The sequence below is a fragment of the Psammomys obesus genome, unplaced genomic scaffold (genome assembly GCF_907164565.1).
Source record: "Psammomys obesus unplaced genomic scaffold, mPsaObe1.curated_primary_1811, whole genome shotgun sequence".
Classification (NCBI taxonomy): Eukaryota; Metazoa; Chordata; class Mammalia; order Rodentia; family Muridae; genus Psammomys; species Psammomys obesus.
In genome coordinates, this window is record NW_026585895.1 from 21,769,366 (window position 1) to 21,790,788 (window position 21,423).

Sequence of the window (21,423 nt, forward strand, 5' to 3'; positions counted from 1 at the left end):
ACTGAGGAATAGATACAGAAATTGTGGTACATTTACACAATGGAATACTACTCAGCAATTAAAAACAAAAGAAAAAAATCATGAAATTTGCAGACAAATGGTGAAAACTAGAAGAGATCCCAGAAGCAGAAAGACACACACATATAAGTGGTTATTAGACATATAATATATATAAACATACTAAAATCTATAGTCCTAAAGAAGCTAAAAAACAAGGAAGAGCCTATGGAAGAGGCTGAAACCTCACTCAGAAGGGCAAATAGGATAGATATCAGAAGTATAAGAAAACAAGGAACAGGACAAGAGCCTACCACAAAGGACCTCTGACAGACTCTATCCACCAGGGTATCAAAGCAGATGCTGAGACTCATAGCCAAACTTTGGGGAGAGTGGAGGGAATCTTATGAAAGAAGGGGGAGATGAAAGACCTGGAGGGACAGAAGTTCCACAAGAAGAGCAACCGAACCAAAAAATCTGGGCACAGGGGTCTTTTCTAAGACTGATTCTCCAACCAAGGACCATGCATGGAGATAACCTAGCACCCCTGTACAGATGTAGCCCATTACTGCTCAGTCTCTAAGTGGGTACCCTAGTAAGGGGAACAGGGCTGTCTCTGACATGAACTCAGTGGCTGGCTCTTTGATCACCTACCTCTCAGGAGGGTGCAGCTTTAAGAGGCCACAGAGGAAGACAATGCAGCCAGCCCTGATGAGATCTTATAAACTAGGATAAGATGGAAGGGGAGGAGGACCACCCTTATCAGGGGACTAGGAGAGGAGCAAGGAAGGAGAAGAGGGAGAGAGGGTAGGGTTGGGAGGTCATGAGAGAGGGGGCTACATCTGGGATACAAAGTGAATAAACTGTAATTAATTTAAAAATTTAAAAAGGAAATGACTTATGAAACACTTTACTAATGAGTTCCAGGAGGTTACAGAACTCTGAGAGAAACATCATATAATAAATCATTAGTAATAGATCATTCAATGGTAGTCTGATAGGTCTGGGAGCAGTCAAAGGAAGCAAACTCTTCACATGTTTATTGCTGCTTCTACAATACAGGGGGTAGACCCAGATCTACTTAAATATAGTTGTATGGCCCTTTAAGGTATGTCGGAGACATCTTGGCTTCATCAAGCTACTGCTTCTGAAAAGGAACACCAGGAAGCTCTTTCAAAGTATGTAGGCACAGAGAAATTAGAAATGTAGAATTGAAGAAAATAGTCAAGAAGTTATTGGACATACGCCATGGGTATGGGCAAGACGCTTAACATTTGAACTCAACAAGTAGTTATAATAATGGATGCTATATCTACTCTTAAATTTTATCACTGAACAAGATGAAGTGTTATAAATAATCAACTATAGTATTAACTCTTATTAAAGAAATGTATTTACCGAACAAAAAACATCTCTCAATAATCAGACAAGGTTGAACCACTACCTGGGTATACAGCAAGTTTTGCCCAGACTCAAATAGCTACAGGAAGTTTTAGAACTCATACCATCAGATGACCATCACTCTGAATTTGTACAGGTTTCATTGTGTCTTGATCCTGTATTTCCAGATGTGAACTTATGTTATCCACTCATTAGGCACGACACACGTGGCCCCTCTGCTGGGCAGTTCCCCATTATGAAGGTATTCTCCCCGTCTTAATTCATTGGTGCGAGTCTGCAAGTGCTTCAGTTTTAGATTTACGCATCTTTGCACACACTTATAAATGCACAAGCCTCTTGCATTTAAACTAGAATAGACTTGGGTTCTATCCCCAACCTCATTCAGTAACCTAAACCTGAACTGGTCTCTTCAGCTGATTGCCCAGCTCAGACCCCGCCACCGAAGGTTGCAATGTTTATGTTTATTATTTGTCAATCCCAGACAACCTATAAATGCCATAGCTGATCATTTTAAGTGCTATAGCAAAGAAGCAAATTCAAGTATAGAGAATTAGTCTATGGTAAAGTGGATGCAGCTGTGAAAAAAAACATTCACTAACTACAAGGGTCCTGTGAGCGAACAGTCTACTCCAACTGCAGCGTCACCTACAAATACTGTTCTCCTGATTACCCTATTGAACTGTCCTAGCAAAATATGGCATCTGTAACACACTGGAAGTTGTCTCAATTTTCTAATACGTTAATACACACTTTGAAAGACAGAATTGTCTTCATACCATAAGATTTTAGGCATCAATATCTTTGCATTTCTGAGAGAGATGTGTATGTGTGTGTACATATATGTGCTTGTGCGTGTGTGCTTGTTCAGAGGTGTCAATGAGTGCACTTCGGCCACAGGGCATTTTTGTAGGTCAAAGGACAACCCCAAATGTCAATCTTTGTCTTCTACCTTGTATTAGCAGTTCTTTGTTGATTCCTGATGCATATTCTAGGCTACCTGGCTCATGAATATTGGAATTCTGTCTCTGCTTCTCAAACTTACTGTAGACACACTAAGATTACAGGCACACACTACTGCACTGTATCTGAACTCAGCTCATGACATGCGCAACAAGCACTTATCTCCTGAGCCATCTCTACAGCACGACCCCAATGTCTTTTGCTCTCAATTATATGGAAGTAAGGAGCATTCTGACCTTAGCATTACTCTGTATCTACTTTGTATATAGATGCTGCACCATTTAGTAACCCTTTAATCGTTCTGCGTTCTGTACTTTTGATCATAAATATAGGACAAAAGGTCATATGAAAAACTTCAGGGTTTTAAAAACTAAAAACAGCTGTTAGGAGCATAGAAAACTATGTCTAAATGCGGGACGGGCATAAAAAAACATGACCTACTAAATGTCTGTTTGGCTGAGGGCAAAAGAGAAAACAGAACTTAAAGCAGCATGTAAAAAAAATGCCAAGTAACTTAGTGCTGAGATATCCACAAGAACTTAAAGCTAAGAAAGAAAGTCTATTAAATTCTATAGTGTGCCACCTATTATGCTAAATATTTACTGATATGTTCTCATGTGATCTTCACAAAATATGGATTTCATTTTTTTAATATGGATTTCTTAAACATACATGGCAACATGTTAAATTATACTAGCTCAGAGAAATTGTTACTTTTTATAATTTTGCCATAAATTTCTTGAAGAAAGCAATTCATTGTTTCCTAGTATGACTAAGCATTAACAGGGTCAAGCTTATGCCAGTCCCTGACACCCAGATGTGCTTTTCTTTTCCTGACTCTACTTTCACTGAAAACATTCAGCCACGGAGAAACCATTAAACCACAGAAGACAGCAACCTTTACAAATCAACCTCATGGAGGTAGGAGGATGGGAGGAATCGGGAGAGTTATAAAACATCACTACTTGATACCTGGTAAAGATAAAGATGAAACTTTCTATATTTCTTGCCTCCAGCTTTTTCCCTTTTGTCACTTATAATTTTCTACACTCAAAAGTAGTTTGGTCAATCACCTTAGTAAAGCTGATTTCCCTTTCTCATAAGAATTTCTTAAATAGTTATATTATATTATTTTGTGGATACTAGGTCAGTGCCTCCCACTGAGCAAAGAGAGAAAAAGAATTGCCTGTGGCAAGAGTAAAACAGGGAGAACTGAAGTGATTTTGTCAATATTTAAGTTATACTCATGTGCTTCTCTGAACCTAGTTTTTCTTTTTAGTAGATATTTTTTATTTTTATTATTAATTACATTTTATTGACTCTGTATCCCAGCTGTATCCTGCTCCCTCATTCCCTACCAATCCCACCCTCCCTCCCTCATCTCCTCCCTGCCCCTTTCCAATTCCACTGATTGGGGAGCTCCTCCTCCCCTTTCATTTGACCCTGTTTTATCAGGTATCTTCAGGACTGGCTGCAAAGTCCTCCTCTGTTTTTTTTTTTCCTGTTGTTTCTTGTTGGTTTGTTATAATTGTGTGCATTTGTATATGTGTGTGGGTGTTTGCATGTGTATATATGTGTATGTGTGTTTGTGCGTGTGTGTGTTCACATTAAACTACATATTTTGTTCCTTCTCCTTGCTCTACCCCCACACCTCCTGTCCCAAACAGCCTCATCCCTATAAGTTTCTTTTCCCTAGTTGTTACTTTTAATTTTATTTAGTGTCCCATAGGTTTTAATTGGGGCCATTTGTATCATTCTGGGCTTAGAACTGACCATCAGAGCCTGGCTGGCTCTCCAGTGTGTATACACAACTTAATAACATGCCTCTTCTAAAATCTGTTGTTCGCAAACAGATAGGCAGTATGTGGTAGTATATCAGCCTGAGGATATATTTCACTTTCATAGCTGACTGTCAGAAGGACCCAAGTTCTGTGGACCCAATCGGCAAGCTTTTTTTTTTTTTTTTTTGAGTTTGTAAAAATAACTTTAATACCGTAATGGTCTCTGTTGCATAAAGAAGCTTCTTCATTGAGGTAAGACATACAATGGTTTAGGAAAGTGGTAATAGTAGATTTTTCTCTGAGATCTGTCACCTCATGATTCACATGCTGTTGAGTAGGTTTACATTACCAGGTATGATTTGCTCTTGGTGAGCTGGCCTTAAGTCCAATTCCATGGCTGCTGACATAAATTACCACTGTTACACCATTAGACATTTTGCCATGCTGTTTAGTCCTGTAATTCATATCCCACACAGATAGGTAGGGTTTTCTTTGCTTTGCAGCTTATATTGCATCTTCCAGAATCAAGGATCTTAAGGGGTCCTATGTACCAGTATGTGGGATAAAAAAAAAAATTCTACAATAGTAGCAAACTAAAATAAGTCTCTCAGCCCAAACCCTCCCCCCCCCTTTTTTTCATTTCTCCCTTTGTATCACATGAATAGTGCTGTTCCCTTCTCTAGTCTTCCTTACCCACTTCAGGGACCCTTTTTACTTTACTTGTCTTTGCAGTTGCTTTGGGATATGCACTAACATCTGATGGAGCTAACCTATTTTTAATTCTTTTGTTTTATATAGCATCTAAAGTACCCTTGAGTGAGAAGGCAAGCAGAACCAAAATCTTGTGCTTTCAGATTTAAAGTCTGTAAATTACTGTAAATTATTTTTGAAGAAAGTGGTTTTTTTTTTTTTTTTTTTACATGAAACTAAGCTAGGAAGAATGGCTAATAACTCCTACTATGAATCCCCATAAAGAAAAAATTTGTGGCTGCAGAAAGAGCCTGGCAATATTCCCTTCTCAAGAACAGACTAGATGTGTGTGTGTGTGTGTGTGTGTGTGTGTGTGTGTGTGTGTGAGAGAGAGAGAGAGAGAGAGAGAGAGAGAGAGAGAGATGAATAGAGAGAGAGAAAAAAAGAGAAATACTTACTTTTAAGTGGATTTTAGCCATATAATACAGGATAAACATAGTAAAATCTATAATCCTAAAGAAGCTAAACAACAAGTAGGACCCTAGGGAAGAGACTTAATTCTTATTCAGAAGGGCAAACAGGATAGACATTGGATGAGGGAGAAGACAGGGAACAGGGCAAAAACCTACCACAGAGGGCCTCTGAAAGACTCTCCCCAGCAGGGTATAGAAGCAAATGCTGAGAATCACAGAGCCAAACCTTGGGCAGAGTGCAGAAGTCCTTTATTCAAATTTCTACTAGCAATACATGCAAAGCCTAAAAAGCTTCAACACACTCAAACATTAAACCAAAGTGATATAAAATTCCTAGGTAATACAAAATTCTTATTCTAAAGTATATTATGGGCTTAGAACTTCATTTAGAGATCATAGAATTTAGAGCTGGGAAATGCTATAGAAATTGTCCAATTGAAATCTCTCATTCAGCATGTGAAATAAACTGGAGTTTGTTGAAACAGCAGTCAAAGTTGGCAGTCATAGCACTCTAGAACTTGGAGTGTTCTTCTGTCTTACAGTTTTCATTGAGAACCACCTGCTTCAGTGAGAGTTCCCTTTCGACGTGTGTGTTTTTTCTTTTGTAGCTTTCTTTTATTGTTTTTTTTTATATATATTTTGTATCCTAACTCTGATATACTGTGGGAAATTTCTTTTCTGCTCTTTTCCATTTGCTGTTTAGTGTGATTCTTGTGTATATATGGATGTGTCTTTTCTTAGAGTGAGAGAGAAGTTTTCTTCTACAGTCTTCCTGAAGACCTAGTCTATGGAAATTACCAGAGATTCTTCTCTGCCTCTGCCTATAATTTGAAGATATGGCATTTTCACATCAGGTATCCCATAGCTCCTGCATTTTCCTTTCCTGTGTTTGTAAAATCTTCCATTTTCATTGGTTGTTGATCTAATTCCTCTGCTTTATCACTGAGTCCTGATAGTCTATCTCCTGGTTCCATTGTACTTGTATGTACTTCCATTGAGTCCGTAAATTGGGTTATTGAGTCTTTCAATTCCATTTTCATTTAGAGTTGAGTTCTCTTCAGTATTTCATTGCTTTGTTGAATTTAGGTTCTATTTCCTGAACTGCCTTCATTGTTTCTTTCAGCTTCATGTTTATGCCTTCTTGAGCATCACTCAGGCAATTGTTTTCTTTAAGTTCATTCTCTTTAAGTTCCTTAATCTGTTTCCTTGTATCTCCTCTAAACTTCTTGAATTCTTAGATGAAGTTTTTGATTGTTCTTTGAATTCCTGTGCCCTGATATTCATCTAGATAATTCTTATGGCACAATAATACTATAGCCTGGTGAATTGGGGTAGGGGTATATTGGCTTTAGGTTTCATATCCTTTGTGTTTTTGTGAGGAGGCCTATTGACTTGTTGTATTTCTGATATAGTCACAGCAGGCACGGTTGGCATAGATTATGTGCTACCCAGCTCAAGTCTGAAGGTTGGACAAGGTACAGGAAGGGCTCAACTGTCAGGGTGGGTTTTTGGCTTTGAAACCCAGTGTAGGCATGGGTATTGGGGAGAGTACAATGACAAAAGGGTCAGCCAGTCTCCCCAGGCTGGGCTAGAGCACAGGATTTGTGGCCCAGGTTGGGTCAGGAGGTTGGATATGACATGGATGGGGTAAGATCAGGTGACCACTGGAGACTCGGGTGGCACACAGAAAGTAAAATCTGGCCCATGCCTGAAAGCGGAAGGTGTACTAGGGCTCTGCCCATTTGCCTGGGGCACTGGATATATGACCAGGTCTATGTTTGGGGATTGGGGAAGGTGCACACAGAGCAGAGTCATGCAGATGGACTCACCAGGCTGATCAGGGTCACAGAATATACAGGCCAGGCTACCCTGAAGTTTGGATATGGAGCATGTGAGATAAGGGCCAGACCAACGCCTGTTGCACTATAATAGGTCTTAACCACATAAGCTAAAAATACAAAACGAAGGGCCTGCCAACTTTATGTTTTAAAAATACTTGGGTTCCAGACCCAAAAAGACAACCATGGTATGTATCCACTCCTAAGTGGATATTAGCTGTAAAGTGAAAGATAATGATGCTGCAATCTACACACCCAGCTAAAGTAACAAGGAGGGCTCAAGGTGCGGGAGGGGGGGTGGGGGAGGTGATGATAAGTGAATCTCACTGCAATGGGAAAAAAGAATAGACATCTAAGCTGGATGAAGAGAGGAGAGAGGGGACTGGTTGGGGGTGAGAATGGTAACAAGAGGGATCAGCTGTGGGGAGGATGGAGAAAGAGTACTTGCAGAGACAACTGGAATCAGAGGGGCATCGCTGGGATGAGCTAGAAACCAGAGTCCCAGAAATCGCTGAGGGTGACCCTAAGCTAGACTCTTAGCAATGGAGGATACAGAGCCTGAACTGGCCATCTCCTGTAACCAGGCAAGACTTACAGTGGAGGGACTGAGACACCAACCCAGCCACAAAATCTTCGACCTGCAATTTGTCCTACCTACAAGATGTGTTGTGGTAAAGGTGGCACAAAAAGTATGGGTGTGGCCAACAAATGACTGGCCCATCTTGAGAACCATGCCGTGAGAGACTCCACACCCCTGATACTGCCTGGAGGGCTAGGAGCCAGAGGCTGGATAGCCCAGAAAAACAAGATAGAATCAAACATGAATGGGGAAAAACAGTCAATGAAATGATTCCTAATGATATTCTACTATACTCAGATTGGATTCTAGTCCAATTGCCATCAGAAAGGTTTAACCCAAAAATTGACAGAAACAGATGCAGAGACCCACAGCTAAACATTAGATGGAGCGTAGGGAATCCTGTGGACAAGAGGAAAAGGGGATTGTAGAAGCCAGAGAGGTCAAGGACACCACAAGAAAACCCACCGAATCAACTGACCTGGGCCCATAGGGGCTCACAGAGACTGATCCACCAACCAGGAAGCCTGCATGAGACTAACCCAGGCCCTTGGCACACATTACAATTGTGTAACTTGGTCTTCTTGTGGGACCTATAATAGTAGGAGCAAGATTTGTCTCTGACTATGCTGTTTGCCTTTAAGACCCTTTCCCCCTAATGTGTTGCCTTGTCTAGCCTTAATAGAAAAGGAGGTTCCTAGTCTTACTGCAGCTTGATAAACCATGGCTGGCTGGTGCCCACTGAGGTTGGCCCTTTTCTGAAGAGAAATGGAGGAGGAGTGGATGGTGCAGGGGAGGAGAGGAGATACGAGGGTGGGACTTGGAGGAGAGAAAGGAAGAGAAACTGGTTGGGGTGTAAAATAAAAACAAAAGTGAACAAACCAAAAACTATTTGGGTTCCACAAAATGTTCAATGGGCTCCCCAGGGGGAAAAAAGAGTCTTAGACAGATATTCATGTTCGAAGAGTTTGATAGGGCAACTGTCAACAACAACATCTGTGAGAAAATTAAGAAACACAACTTAATACAGAAGGAAGTCAAATCATACTTCACTTACAAGAGTAGGCCTGCTTCGTGGGTAAACCCTGAAGCAGGGGTAGAATATCAGAGTTTCCAAGTTTTAGAAATGAAGGATCAACTTTTGTCCTTCTTTGCTGCAGCTTTTGGACTGCACTGATCATCCACTGAATTCAGTACGCCACAGGGCAGGCTGCTTCTCTAGGTAACAGTCAGCAACTCTCCACTGAAAATAATGACTACATGGTACTCAGGGGTGAACCAGCCGAAGGCAAACCTACTGACCAGGAAAAAGGGAAATTGACTCATTTCTCTAATATTACATTGATGAATGTATTTATTTATGTGGTATGTGCCTGTGTGTGTGCATGTGCACGTATGTGTTACAATTCCCCTATAGAGATCAAAGGACAGCTTGTGGGAACTGTTTCTCTCCTCCTACCTACTGGGTCCTGTGGCTCCAACTCAAGTCATTAGTCTTGGCAGCACTTTTACACACTAAATTTCTCTCACTAGCCTATGCCTCAGTTTTTAAAGGGACATAGTCATGGGTCACACTAATATCCACTAGCAAAGAGCTACAGATTTAACAAATATGAAATAATAAATGAAAACATCACACAGACATATATAATATTATTATTTATTATTAAAATATATAGTAGTTATGTAAAATTCAAACTTAACTGGGTGTCCTATGTATGTGTTAGAAGGTAATTAGAACAAATTTTAAACTATTAATACATTTTCCCTTTGTTTTTTCACACTTTAGATTGTACTAAATCCCAAATTGACATGAAAACCAAAAGAAAAAAAAAATCAGTGAACCTCAAATGTATTGAAGCTTGTTCTGATGATAACATTGAGGTTTTCTAACTATAGAGATTGGATACCCTTCATTAGGAATTGCCACGGGAAACACAGAAATGCCTAGGAAGAACATGCTGGTGGTGGCAAAGAGTCTGCCTGGGATGGAGCTACACAATTGGCAGTACACAGACGAGATGACCAAGTGGAGAAAATCAGTGGGAATGGAAAAGGGGGAAGGAAAAGATGTCACTAAAAACAATTCAGGGAATTTAGTGACAACATAATATACAAAAATAAGCATGTACAACTTCTAAATTGTATACTCTTGGCTTTAGATAATAGAAGAGATTAAAAAAAAATACAAAACGTGTGAAACAAACAGAAAAGATTTGGAAGGTAAAAATTGATACAATTCTTGTCACCCATCAGAATGTATAATAGACATGAATAAAGTAACTAATATTTTACTCCAAGCTGTTGTTTTTGAGAAGGTGACTATTTTTGACTAAATATATTGTACCTGAGATTTCAAAGATATTTTTAAACACCTGCCATTTCTACTAGCTGCTCTCAGAGCGCTAAATTATGTTAGCAGTTCTAGTAGCTAAGATACACATAAATCCTAGGAAGCAACAATTTTCAAATAGAAAATGTTTGCTTGATAGAAGTTTGTATTTATAAAGTGTTTGTCTCTTCCATTTCAAATATGTATTTTGTGTTATCTGTCACTAAGTATGCTCCTTAAAGTCATATTATTTTTCATTACACAAAGGGAATGGTTCCCATCTCCATAACTTCAGTGCTGCCTCCCTCATTACTGGTATTCTCCTTCTTCCTCCTAAACCACTTCATCTTATATATCACTCTTATAGTACGCAATTCCAAGTACATCCAGATCTCGTAAACATGTGTGTAAATTATAGACCCTTTAATAGCACAGGTGCTTGTCTATTTGCTCTGTCCTGGAGATAGGAAAAATAATAGTCAATGTAAATATGATTTGTTTCTATTTTAAAATTGAAATAACATTTAAAAAATATATAATGTAATGTCATCTTTGCTTCTATGACTAACTTTCATCATAAATGACTTAACTCTAATCAGTAACTTCTAGGACATTAGTTCTGAACCTGTGTGTCACCACTCCTTTGGGGATCACATTTCAGATACTTACATTATGATTTATAACAGTAGCAAAATTAGAGTTATGAAGTAGCAACAAAAATAATTTTATGGTTGGGGGTCACCACAACATGAGAACCTATGGTTAAAAGGTCACACGCATTGGGAAGGTTGAGAACCACTGTCCTCGAACGAAAATGCCTATTCACAGACATCAGTGAAGAACAAGCCAAATGTGGTCTGCCAACTGGAAATCTCACACTAATCATTCTGTACGCCGTGATGACATTTGGCGCAGAAAATATATGTAATAATGTAGCTATAATAATTGCATTATTTTTCAATAATGTACTATACCTAAATCTAATACATAATATAGATAATACTATATCTATATTCAGTATTTTGCTTTAATTACTTGTGAATTATTAGGTGATAATTTTCATTTATCTGTGTGTGGCTTATCACTGCCAGTATTGAACTACAAGATGGCTTTTTCATGATCGTGAACATATTTCTATACTACCTTCTTTCTGAGTTGCGTTTCTTGGTGCATTTTTGGGGGGAGATATGCATAACTTGTCAAGTGTGATCAATGGAATTCCTGAAACCAAAGACCAATTTTATTTAGCCTTACTGTAAAATGCATCAAGCCAAAGGTAGAGAGACGGATTTAACCATCACATGCAAAATTTCAATCCATAATATTAATGCCATGAGTCGGTACCTACTTATAAAATTACGTATAAAATCAAATGCCTCGTTCCTGAATTCATAACGATTATTTTATAAGTATGAAATTTTGTCAGTTTGCTTCTGACTGAATAGATTCAATTCCTTAAAATCTAACTGGTCAGCTGCGTGCCGTGGCACACGCACTCAGGGAGGCAGAGGCAGGAGGATCTCTCTGGCTTCAATGCCAGCATGGTCTACAAAGTGAACCCAGGACAGCCAAGGCTACATAGAAAAACCCTGTCTTGAAAAACCAAAAGAAAAAATAAAATAACAAAATAAAATAAAATAAAAAATAAACTAACTGGTCAGAAAGTCCCAAAGTAAGGAAGATGGGCTGAGAGGGCTGTCTGAGGCAAGCTGCCAGAGAACTGGAAGGACCATAAGGAATCAGGAGGGGAATGGGAACACGGTGGCTAATTGGGATTCTCAACCTGTCTGGTGGCTGGCTATTCTCAAGTCTGAGCGAACCCTAGAGAAGAGGGGGGAGAAAGACTGTGAGCACAAGGGACCAGGCCATCTGCTGAGAGACTGTGCCTTCAGTATAAGACAGTAAGTCTGCACCCATGAAATCATAATAATGTGTAGCCTAATCAAGACCTGATGAATAATACAACCAGTTAATATGCCAATGATCACCATGGTTCTGCCCCTAAATGAAGAGCTACAGGAAGTCAATGACCACTGAAAGAAGGAGAATCCACTTCTCCAGGAATGAGCCCCCTAATTTATAACCTAATAGCAAGTGGTTAGCCCCACACACATACATAGGAGCAACGTTAATGGATTCAGCAGGTTTTATTTATATGTGTATGTGTATGTATATGTATATATATGTATAACATTAATAATGAAAAATTCCAACTGGGCTCTGATGTCACATTCACTTGGAATGGATGTCTGTACCTCCCTCTCTAACCTCTACCTCACTATTAATGTATTTTATAGGAAATACAGAAAAATTAGAGATCCACTGTCCTGCTGATGCAAGCTCCTTCTTTCCTAATTTTGTAAACTCAACTACTCTTGCCCATATTAACAGAGAGATGAGCGAAGAACAATTCAAGAATCTGTACTCGTGGTTTCATTTTGTTTCAACCTTGAGATAGTAGATATTTTTTTTTCCTAGCGGGAAAGATAAAATAGCCTATCAGCATACACTTCAGCTTTCTCCCTTTAGTTATTTTAAAGGCTACTTCAGGAGACACAGTTCCCCTAGGCATCAACACAGGATGTTCAGGGAGGCTTCTGTTGGTAGAATTTGATTCCTGTTTCTTTTCAGTGGGTTGTATCACACAAGAACACAGAAAGATAGATGCGTGAAACCTTTAGCACAGTGCTGACATAATATTCTTGTTGCGTGTATACAATTTACCCTTGTTCATTCAAATGCTGATTTCTCCATCCCACTACTTGGTTTCAATTCTGGCATTGCACTGTGATGTTTATTCTAAGCATCTCCTGTCTCAAGTGTGTGAAAACATGCCACCATTTCTTCTCTGTATTGCCAATAAAAGCCAACTAAACAATACAGAGAATAGGGTGGGACATCCTGGTCCAGTGATGGAAGGAGAAAGGAGAGGAAGTGTGGCATGGATCCATGAGGAGAAGAGCAGGAAACCTCAGGAGAAATAAACCAGACCTAGGATATAATTAGAAAGCAAGTATAATGTGGAAATTCTAAATGGGAGGAAGATATACTAGCTTGGAGGTTTAAGATTAAGTAATTATTACGTAGCATTGTTCTCTAAGCTACTCCAATAAATTCTAGCCTCTGCGTGTGGTTATGTGGGTTTATAGTTGGTTAGGGAGTAACAGCTGCTTTACCAAAATACAAATCAATATTAAATAGTAATAATCATTCAACGGTTCAGAATGTTTTTTTAACAGTCCTCAGCTCAGAGTTCTCTGTCTTTTGCCGCGGGGATTCTAAAATAATTTCCCTCATGGAAGTAGAACTGCTTCATTACTTCTCCTATAGTCAAGTCACTGTTTATTAGCAATTTATTCTTCCCTAGGAATTAAAAATTTATAGTATTTCCTTTTAAATTAGAAAGCCCATTTTTCATCTCTGTAACTTTTCCTATTCTGCCTCATTCTGATTATACTTAGAATCAAACTGATTATTCTAATTATGCCCCAACAGCATGAGTTGTAGAAGATAAGCCTTATTTTTAAGATTAACAGTATCTATATACATGGTCTTCTTTACGTGGTTAAAGTTGAATAAATGAAGAATTCTAAGGAAAAAAAAACTGTGATATATTGGTGTCCAACCCAAGAAAATTTATATTCTATGAAACATTAAAACTTTAATTTTCAAGGTTTTTATCTATAATTTATACAATAAATATGAGAGGTTGAGCAAATCACTAAGTTCATGTAATAAGTGTGACCTTCTTGGATGTGTATATTATTTTTTGTGTACCATACCTGTAAAATACCTGACACAGACAATGAATATTATCAACACTGTCTGTGTTCATAAAAGATGTTTCCAAATATTTTATCAACTATCTTGCTATGAAATTATTGCAACTAAAAATGAGACTCAAAATATTTAAACTAATTGCAATTTAAAAGCTTATATTGCAATGCTTAAATTGAAAAACATTCTGTTTCTCCACTCAATAGATAATCAGTTCTGATTACCTATACCTAAGACCATCTAGATTTTACCCTCATTCAAACAAGAAATATTGTATATCCTCTATCTAAGCTATGAAAAAAGTCTGCTTAAAGACATAAATTCATCATGAATATTAAATTGTGGTCTAATAGTCACTGATAGTATATTACTCTATTTCTAAGTATCTTGATTTTCTTTTTTTTTTAATTTTATTTTTCTTTTTAGTTACATTTTGTTAACTCTGTGTCCCAGCTGTATCCCACTCCCTCATTCCCTCCCCAACCCCGCACTCCCTCCCTGGTCTCCTCCCTGCCCCTTTCCAAGTCCACTGATAGGGGAGGACCTCCTTCCCTTTAATTTGGCCCTGTTTTATCAGGTATCTTCAGGGCTGGCTGTAGAGTCCTCCTCTGTGACCTAACAGGACTGCTCCTCCCCGGGGGGGGGGGGGGTCAAACAGCCTGCCCTTGATTTTCTAAAAATGCTTAAGATATATACATTGCTTTCAATGTGCTAACAATGGAGAGAATTAAGATACCAAAGTTAATTAAAGGCCCTAAGCTAATGAAGGGACAGCTCCGACATTAGGACCTACCACAGTCTGCTGAGAGTGTGTACAACTAAACTAGAATGACTGTCTTGCCCTCTGGATTAGCAATCCTCCTTATTGAAGACAACACATAGGAATGGAGTTTCTTTCTCATTCTGATAGTTGAATAGAAGACCAACTGCCCTTAATTTGCTTCCTGTTACAGCCTACCTACTCTGATAACAGGCTCTTTTTGTCCTAGCATAACATATATGATATATCTCTATTTTTTCTTAATTAGTCTCTAATTAATTATTGTTCATTGGAGCAGGCATTATTGAAAATCTGTCACATATTTTCTCTAGAATATTGACTGGATTTAAAAAACACTCGTGCATGAACAAATGCTTCTCACTATTTACAGGTCTGTCTGTTGGAATTCTAGACTGTACCAGAACAATCATATCTACAACACACTGGTCCAACATCATTATTTTTATATCAACATTTTTCAGTTCTCCACAATTAAAAGATTTACATGTCCCTTTGAAATGCCCATGGAAAGTTATCAACTATCCCACCAAAATAATGTCTCACCTTCTAAATCTTCTTTCTCAAAATGCGTTTTGAGAATAGAACGTGTTCCACCTCTATCCACAACTGCTTCTTCATCATTTCTCTATAGAGTGAAGAAAAATAAAATTAAATAAATATATGTATACATATTCTCTTAATTTCAAAACAGTAAGCCTTAATATGCTTTACTATTTAGATATTTAGTCTGGTAGATTATCAACTGTTGGTTTAAAAGAAAAGCTAAAATAAATTTGATCATATATTCACGGTAGTAAATTATTTGATTTAAAATTGACAATACTCAGACATTCCTGTTGGCATCATTTGTTGGTGAGAGGAAAGCAGAAAACAAATCCTGGAAATTTAGTTAACAGTCATTTTATCCCTGATAAAGAACTCTTATTAACAAGATCATATTTTTAACTCTACTAGGAAATATAAAAATCATTAGTATTGACACCACAAATGTTATGGCAGGATGACATAATTCCACTTCCATTAAAAATTGATCTAATCCTTTGAAAGTAATTAGTAGGCAATTATTAGGTAAATGAAAACTCTAATTACTTTGCTTCAGTGTGAGGCACCTTATTGAACAAGATTATAAGTTATGTGCATTACATATTCATTTAGTTTCTAGATATATTTTTTCCAATTTAGAATGGTAGGACACATACTAGGGATGTGAACATTGTACACAAGCTCAAAACATACTAAATAACTTGATATTCAGCAAAATAATGAGTGACATGTTTAAATGTAATAAATTTGACCACACAGGATGAAAAAGAGCACTAAATACTAAATAAAGTGAAACTATTTCTAACTTTTACCTGCTCAAATGGGTTCCCTAGTAAGGGGAACAGGTACTTTCTCTGACATGAACTCAGTGGCTGGCTCTTTGACCAGACCCCTGTTTGTGGGGGGAGCAGCCTGGCCAGTCCATAGAGAAGGACAAAGCAGCCAGGCCTGATGAGACCTGATAAGCTAGGCTCAGATGGAAGAAAGGAGGACCTCCCCTATCAGTAGACTTGGAGAGGGGAATGGGCAGAGATGAGGGAGAGAGGGTGGGATTGGAAAAGAAAGAGGGAGGGGGCTATAGCTGGGGTACAGAGTGAATAAACTGTAATTAATATAAAAATAAAGTTTAATTAAAAAAATACATGCAAAAAATGGACTCTGAACACAATAGGAAAAACACCCAAAAGAATGAGGCTTCACCTCAGAGGGCCTCTGAAAGACTCTACCTAACAGTGTATCAAAGCAGATACTAAGACTCATAACCAAACCTTCAGCAGAGCGCAGGGAATCATATGAAAGAAGGGGAGTTAGTTTGACGTGGAAACAATAGGAACTCCACAAGGACCAAATATATCTGGGCACAGGGTCTTTTCTGAGATTGACACTCCACCAAGGACCATGTATGGATATAACCTAGAACCTCTGCTCAGATGAAGCCCGTGGTAGCTCAGTAACCAATTGGTTTCCCATAGTAAGTGGAACAGGGACTATTTCTGACAGGAGCTCAATGGCAGGCTCTTTGACCTCCCCACCCCTCAAAGGGAGGAGCAGTCCTGCTGGGCCACAGAGGAGGACTTTGCAGCCAGTCCTGAAGATACCTGATAAAACAGGGTCAGATGAAAGGGGAGGAGGTCCTCCCCAATCAGTGGACTTGGCAAGGGGCAGGGAGGAGATGAGGGAGGGAGGGTAGGATTGAGAGGGAATGAGGGAGCGGGATATAGCTGGGATACAGAGTTAATAAAGTGTAACTAATAATAAAAATAAAAATAATAAAAAAATAAAACAGCTCATCTACAAAAAAAAAAAAAAAAGAATGAGGCTTCCGAGATCTGTTTCTAAGTCAATTCCAGTACATGACTATTTTTAAAAAGTTAAAAACCAAAGAAAATAATTTTTTCCTTCTATCCACCCAACAACTCTGAAACATCAAATACTTGTGACGACTTTTTTGTCACTGAAAAAAAGCAATCTTTGACTAAGTCCAATAACATGTTGTACCCTGAGCTAGAAACCTTAAAAAGGCAATAATGATACACGTGACAGAATTTAAGTACCAACTACAAGATGGTTATGTTTAGCATGAGGACAACAAGATCGAAGCAGTGCTATGGTCTGATTCACAGGTAGCTGATCAGGGAGTTCTAGGAGGGAAGCAAGTAGACAGTCTACTAAATTCTTATTTGATGTTTATGAATGAAGACGGTACAGGGTAAGGAAACCAAGTGTCTAACTGGAATCCTCAAAATAGTGACTCCATCTTTCCGAAATCTAGAGGGAAGATCAGGAGAAAGAAGGTACTGCCTAGTGAAGAAGCTCCTTGGGTTGAGTGACAGGCTGTGTCATCTCCAACTTAACAAAGTGTGTAACACGCAGGAAATGAGCCACAGATACAGCATCCAATGTGAGTCCATCAGATAGTGCATAGTAATTCATTAACACTCACCATTTTATGTTTCATGTTTTTTTTTTTAGTTGAAAAGCAAAAAGGTTTAAATCTACTTTGAGAATGGTATTGTCATGTACATTGATATTACAAAGATCATCAGACTGATAACTACTTCTGTGAACTCTACTTTGAGATGGCTAAGGCAAAAGGTCCTAAGATAAAACATCAAAACATCCATATTTCCCTTTGATAAAGTATTAAAGGCAGTTAAAAACCTGTAAAAAGAGACTATAGCAACATAGCATAGCTCCAATTAACTTTTCTGACTTGTTTACTAATTCCTTAGTAATGTTTTCAGATTGGTAGAGGTTGTGGGTATTGCATGATGAACTATAAAGATGAAATGCAGAGTAGCACTAAGATAGTCAGGAGAAACCATTGTCCGGTACATAAAATGAAGGAAAGTGTGTTTAACACATACTCCACTTTGTATCAAATAAAGTTTTCCTGTCCATAAGAAGAATTGAATTATTTATATATGTAAATATTTTGTAATTGCAACAAATAATCTTGACAGTGTGGGATCCATTTCTTACAAACATACTTGCCCTTAAAATAAAAAATTATAGATGTATTTCACCTAACAAGATCAACTTTTGTGTGCTTCACTGGTATAAAAACTACAGCTGAAGAACATGTTTTTACCCTGAAGTCATATATCTTTCTGACATGTCCCAGGAAAGATCAGGAAAAATATGCACTATGAATAAGAAAAAAATTAGAGAGAAATAAAAATGAAGGTAATATTCACAGGCTATTGGCATATACTTTATTAAAATATTTAAATTGTTTGAACATAAAAGATAGAAAAAAACTAAAGACAAAATTTATATAATTTTCCAGAATGCAATAAAATTTAATAAATTTAGAATTGAGTATTACTGATATATTTGCAAATTACTTTATAGTGTGTAAAAGATATATTCAAATATATATTACACTTAAAAATATTTCTGCTCTTTCACATGCTTTTAGGCCAAAAACTAAGTCAGATATCCACACTCAAAGAACAAAAAGCACTATCCCACTTAATTGTCTTGTATCTGTCAAATAGAAATGACAAACTAGGCAGGGGACCAAACTATGGCCTCACCTATGATATACTTGACTTTCAAATACAGGATTATATGTATATTTCAATGGAAATATATATCCTCAGCTATTCAAATAAATTATATTACAATATAAAAATTAACCAAAAGCTATCCTGAAAATGAGTTTTATTTGGTGTGTTTCATCTTGAGGATTTTACATACACAACTCTCTTATGTGTTCACTGGTTATGCAATGAAGACATCAAAAGAATGAACTTTTTGGCTGAAAATATCCAAGATGCAAATTGCTATTAATTCATGTATTTAAACTCCTCTACTTCGGTGATGGTTCAAAGGGTCAATATTATTAGCAATATTTTATACATTGTTTCTTTTTTCTTGTTAACCCCCCAAAAGTAAGCATAAATTGTGATGTAGGGAATGTGGAAGGGCCCATGGCTAGACTTTGAAGTTAGTCACAAATGTATTAAGATAAATTTTAATTTTGTATTGAGTCTTTATATATTTCTGAACATCATACACTATTTCTGAATATCATACACACCAATGCACCCTGACTTCCATGATTATTTACCCATTTATGGATCAACTTTAGCAGTGTATATGAAGAGAACATAAATATATAATACCTATGTGGGCACATATAATATATTTATAATATATTCATATATTTATCTTTTGAAAATTACATATGTTTTGATTATAGTAGCCCCCTACAATTCCTGCCAGAGCCAAACCTACCTCAACTTTGAGATCCTTGAGTTGGCCTCTCCAAGAACCTACCACTTGCCAATAGAACCTAAACTAGGCGTATGACTTCCTACCTACCTCCACTTTCCAGGTTGGGATTTTGTCCGGATTGAACTTGCACAGACAAGTGTCATGCACACTGTGGAATGCCTTTACCAGCACTATGAGTTCATTTGTACAAATGCTCTGCTCTGGAAGACACTGCTGTCCTGTAGTTATCTGCTCACTGCTTCTGGCTGTTACAGTCTTTCTGTCTTCTCTTCTGCAATAATCCCTAAGCATTGCGAAGAGGAGATGTGATATAAATGTCCCACTGAGGGCTAAGGATTCTGTCATTTCTTATTCTCTGCACCTTGCATATTAGTGGGTCTCTGATGTAACCAGTATCTACTACAAACACTAGCTTCTTGGAAGAAGATTTATTAATCTACGGGTATAATGCTAGGCAAGTCATTTTTAATACTATTTTTATACATTTTAATACTATTTTTAATCCACTTAGCAAAATAATAGTAGTAGGTCCTCCCTTATGGCCTAAGACCTACATAACAACAGGTTTTTGGCCCTGTTGTTGTGCCAGGTATGGTTTTCATCTTGCAAAACAGAGTGGTTGGTTACCCCTGTGCTCGTGATCCTGTCACACCAGTGGGCATGCCTTGCCAGGCCAATCATTATTGTAGCTTGCAGGGTTCACAGCCAGGTAAGATTAATGACTGCTTTTCTCTTACAGTGGTGCTCACAGCACCGGCCAGCACTATAAAAGCTACTCTGTAGAATTAAAGTTTCCAGGGGAGTACCGGCTTAATTTCTCCTTGTCCCATGACTCACTTCTAACTTCAGGAAACACTTCTTACCACTAAGATCTGGAGTGTCACTAACATCCTTGACAAGAGACTGTAATGTTTGTAGCTCTGTGGGACCTCGCTGGACAACTCTCAAAGAAATCACTTATTTCGGGGACGGGGCTTCTACAGTCGTATAGTTCAAAAGGTTGTTAGTGTTATCATCTTCACTGCATTCACCCCTCTCCCGTACCACCTTCTCCTCACCTCAATTTAACTCTTTATGTTTCCAGCACAAAAGTAAATTGTTTGTTAATATCAATAAAATCTCTATGAATATGCATTATTTTGATATGCCGTAACATTAATTTCTCAAGTTAATAAAATAAAATTTTAAAGCAGTATCATTTGTAGTAAATTTCAAAGTTTTCAACTCTATCTTTTCAGTGATTGTTTTCATATTTTATAATACATTACTAAGACATATATGTGTGTATGTGTGTGTAAATGTCAGTTCAGAGTTTGTCAAATTTGTTAAGCACTATTTTAACCTGAATCAAGGTACAATTCACTTTTAATTTTTAGTTTTTAATTTCACTAAATACATTATGGTCCACTAAATAAATTAATATTATTCACTTTATTAGCATATTACTTTGAAATTATACTTCTAAACTCAGATTTCTATTTTATGTAGTCTGTATCAACTCATGATAATATGAGAATAGTCTACCTCTTACGAAACATATTTCTTCTATTGTAATCGAATAAATTCCTCTCTGTCTTTCAGTGTATCTATGTCTCCCTCTCTTTCTCTCTCTTTCTCTCTTTCTCTCTCTCTCACACACACATTTTCTGTAAAGAAGATTTTGAGTTGGTATATCAACAAAATTATGATTAGGTTAACTATGATAAGTCAATGCTTATTTCTTTTTTACAAATATAAGAAAAATAGAACTGAATCTAAAAATCGTAGAAGAAAACTATCTATTGATGGAAATGTATTAAAAGAGCCTGAACTAAGTCATCATAAAAATTAATACTTAACAGCCAGGTGGTAGTAGTTCACGCCTTTAATTCCAGCACTCAGGAGGCAGAGGCAGGTAGATCTCTGACTTTGAGGCCATCCTGGTCTATTCTTGATCATAAATACTCTTCCATGAGACTCAATCTCAGATTTTCCTTGGTTTGTCTGATTGTGCCCTTTTCTAGGCATTTGAAATATCACCTGGAAATTTGT

General features: G+C 37.6%; 1 protein-coding gene across 5 annotated transcripts in view; it reads right to left on the reverse strand.

Moving 5' to 3' along the window:
• The window catches only part of Slc4a10 (solute carrier family 4 member 10), a 295,608-nt gene that overhangs the window by 169,047 nt on the left and 105,138 nt on the right, over positions 1–21,423 (reverse strand). For all 5 annotated transcript variants that reach the window (XM_055599957.1, XM_055599954.1, XM_055599956.1 and 2 more), the window contains exon 2: positions 15,151–15,232. In XM_055599957.1, coding sequence (XP_055455932.1) covers positions 15,151–15,232 — 82 coding nt within the window. The remainder of the gene's footprint in view (positions 1–15,150; positions 15,233–21,423) is intronic.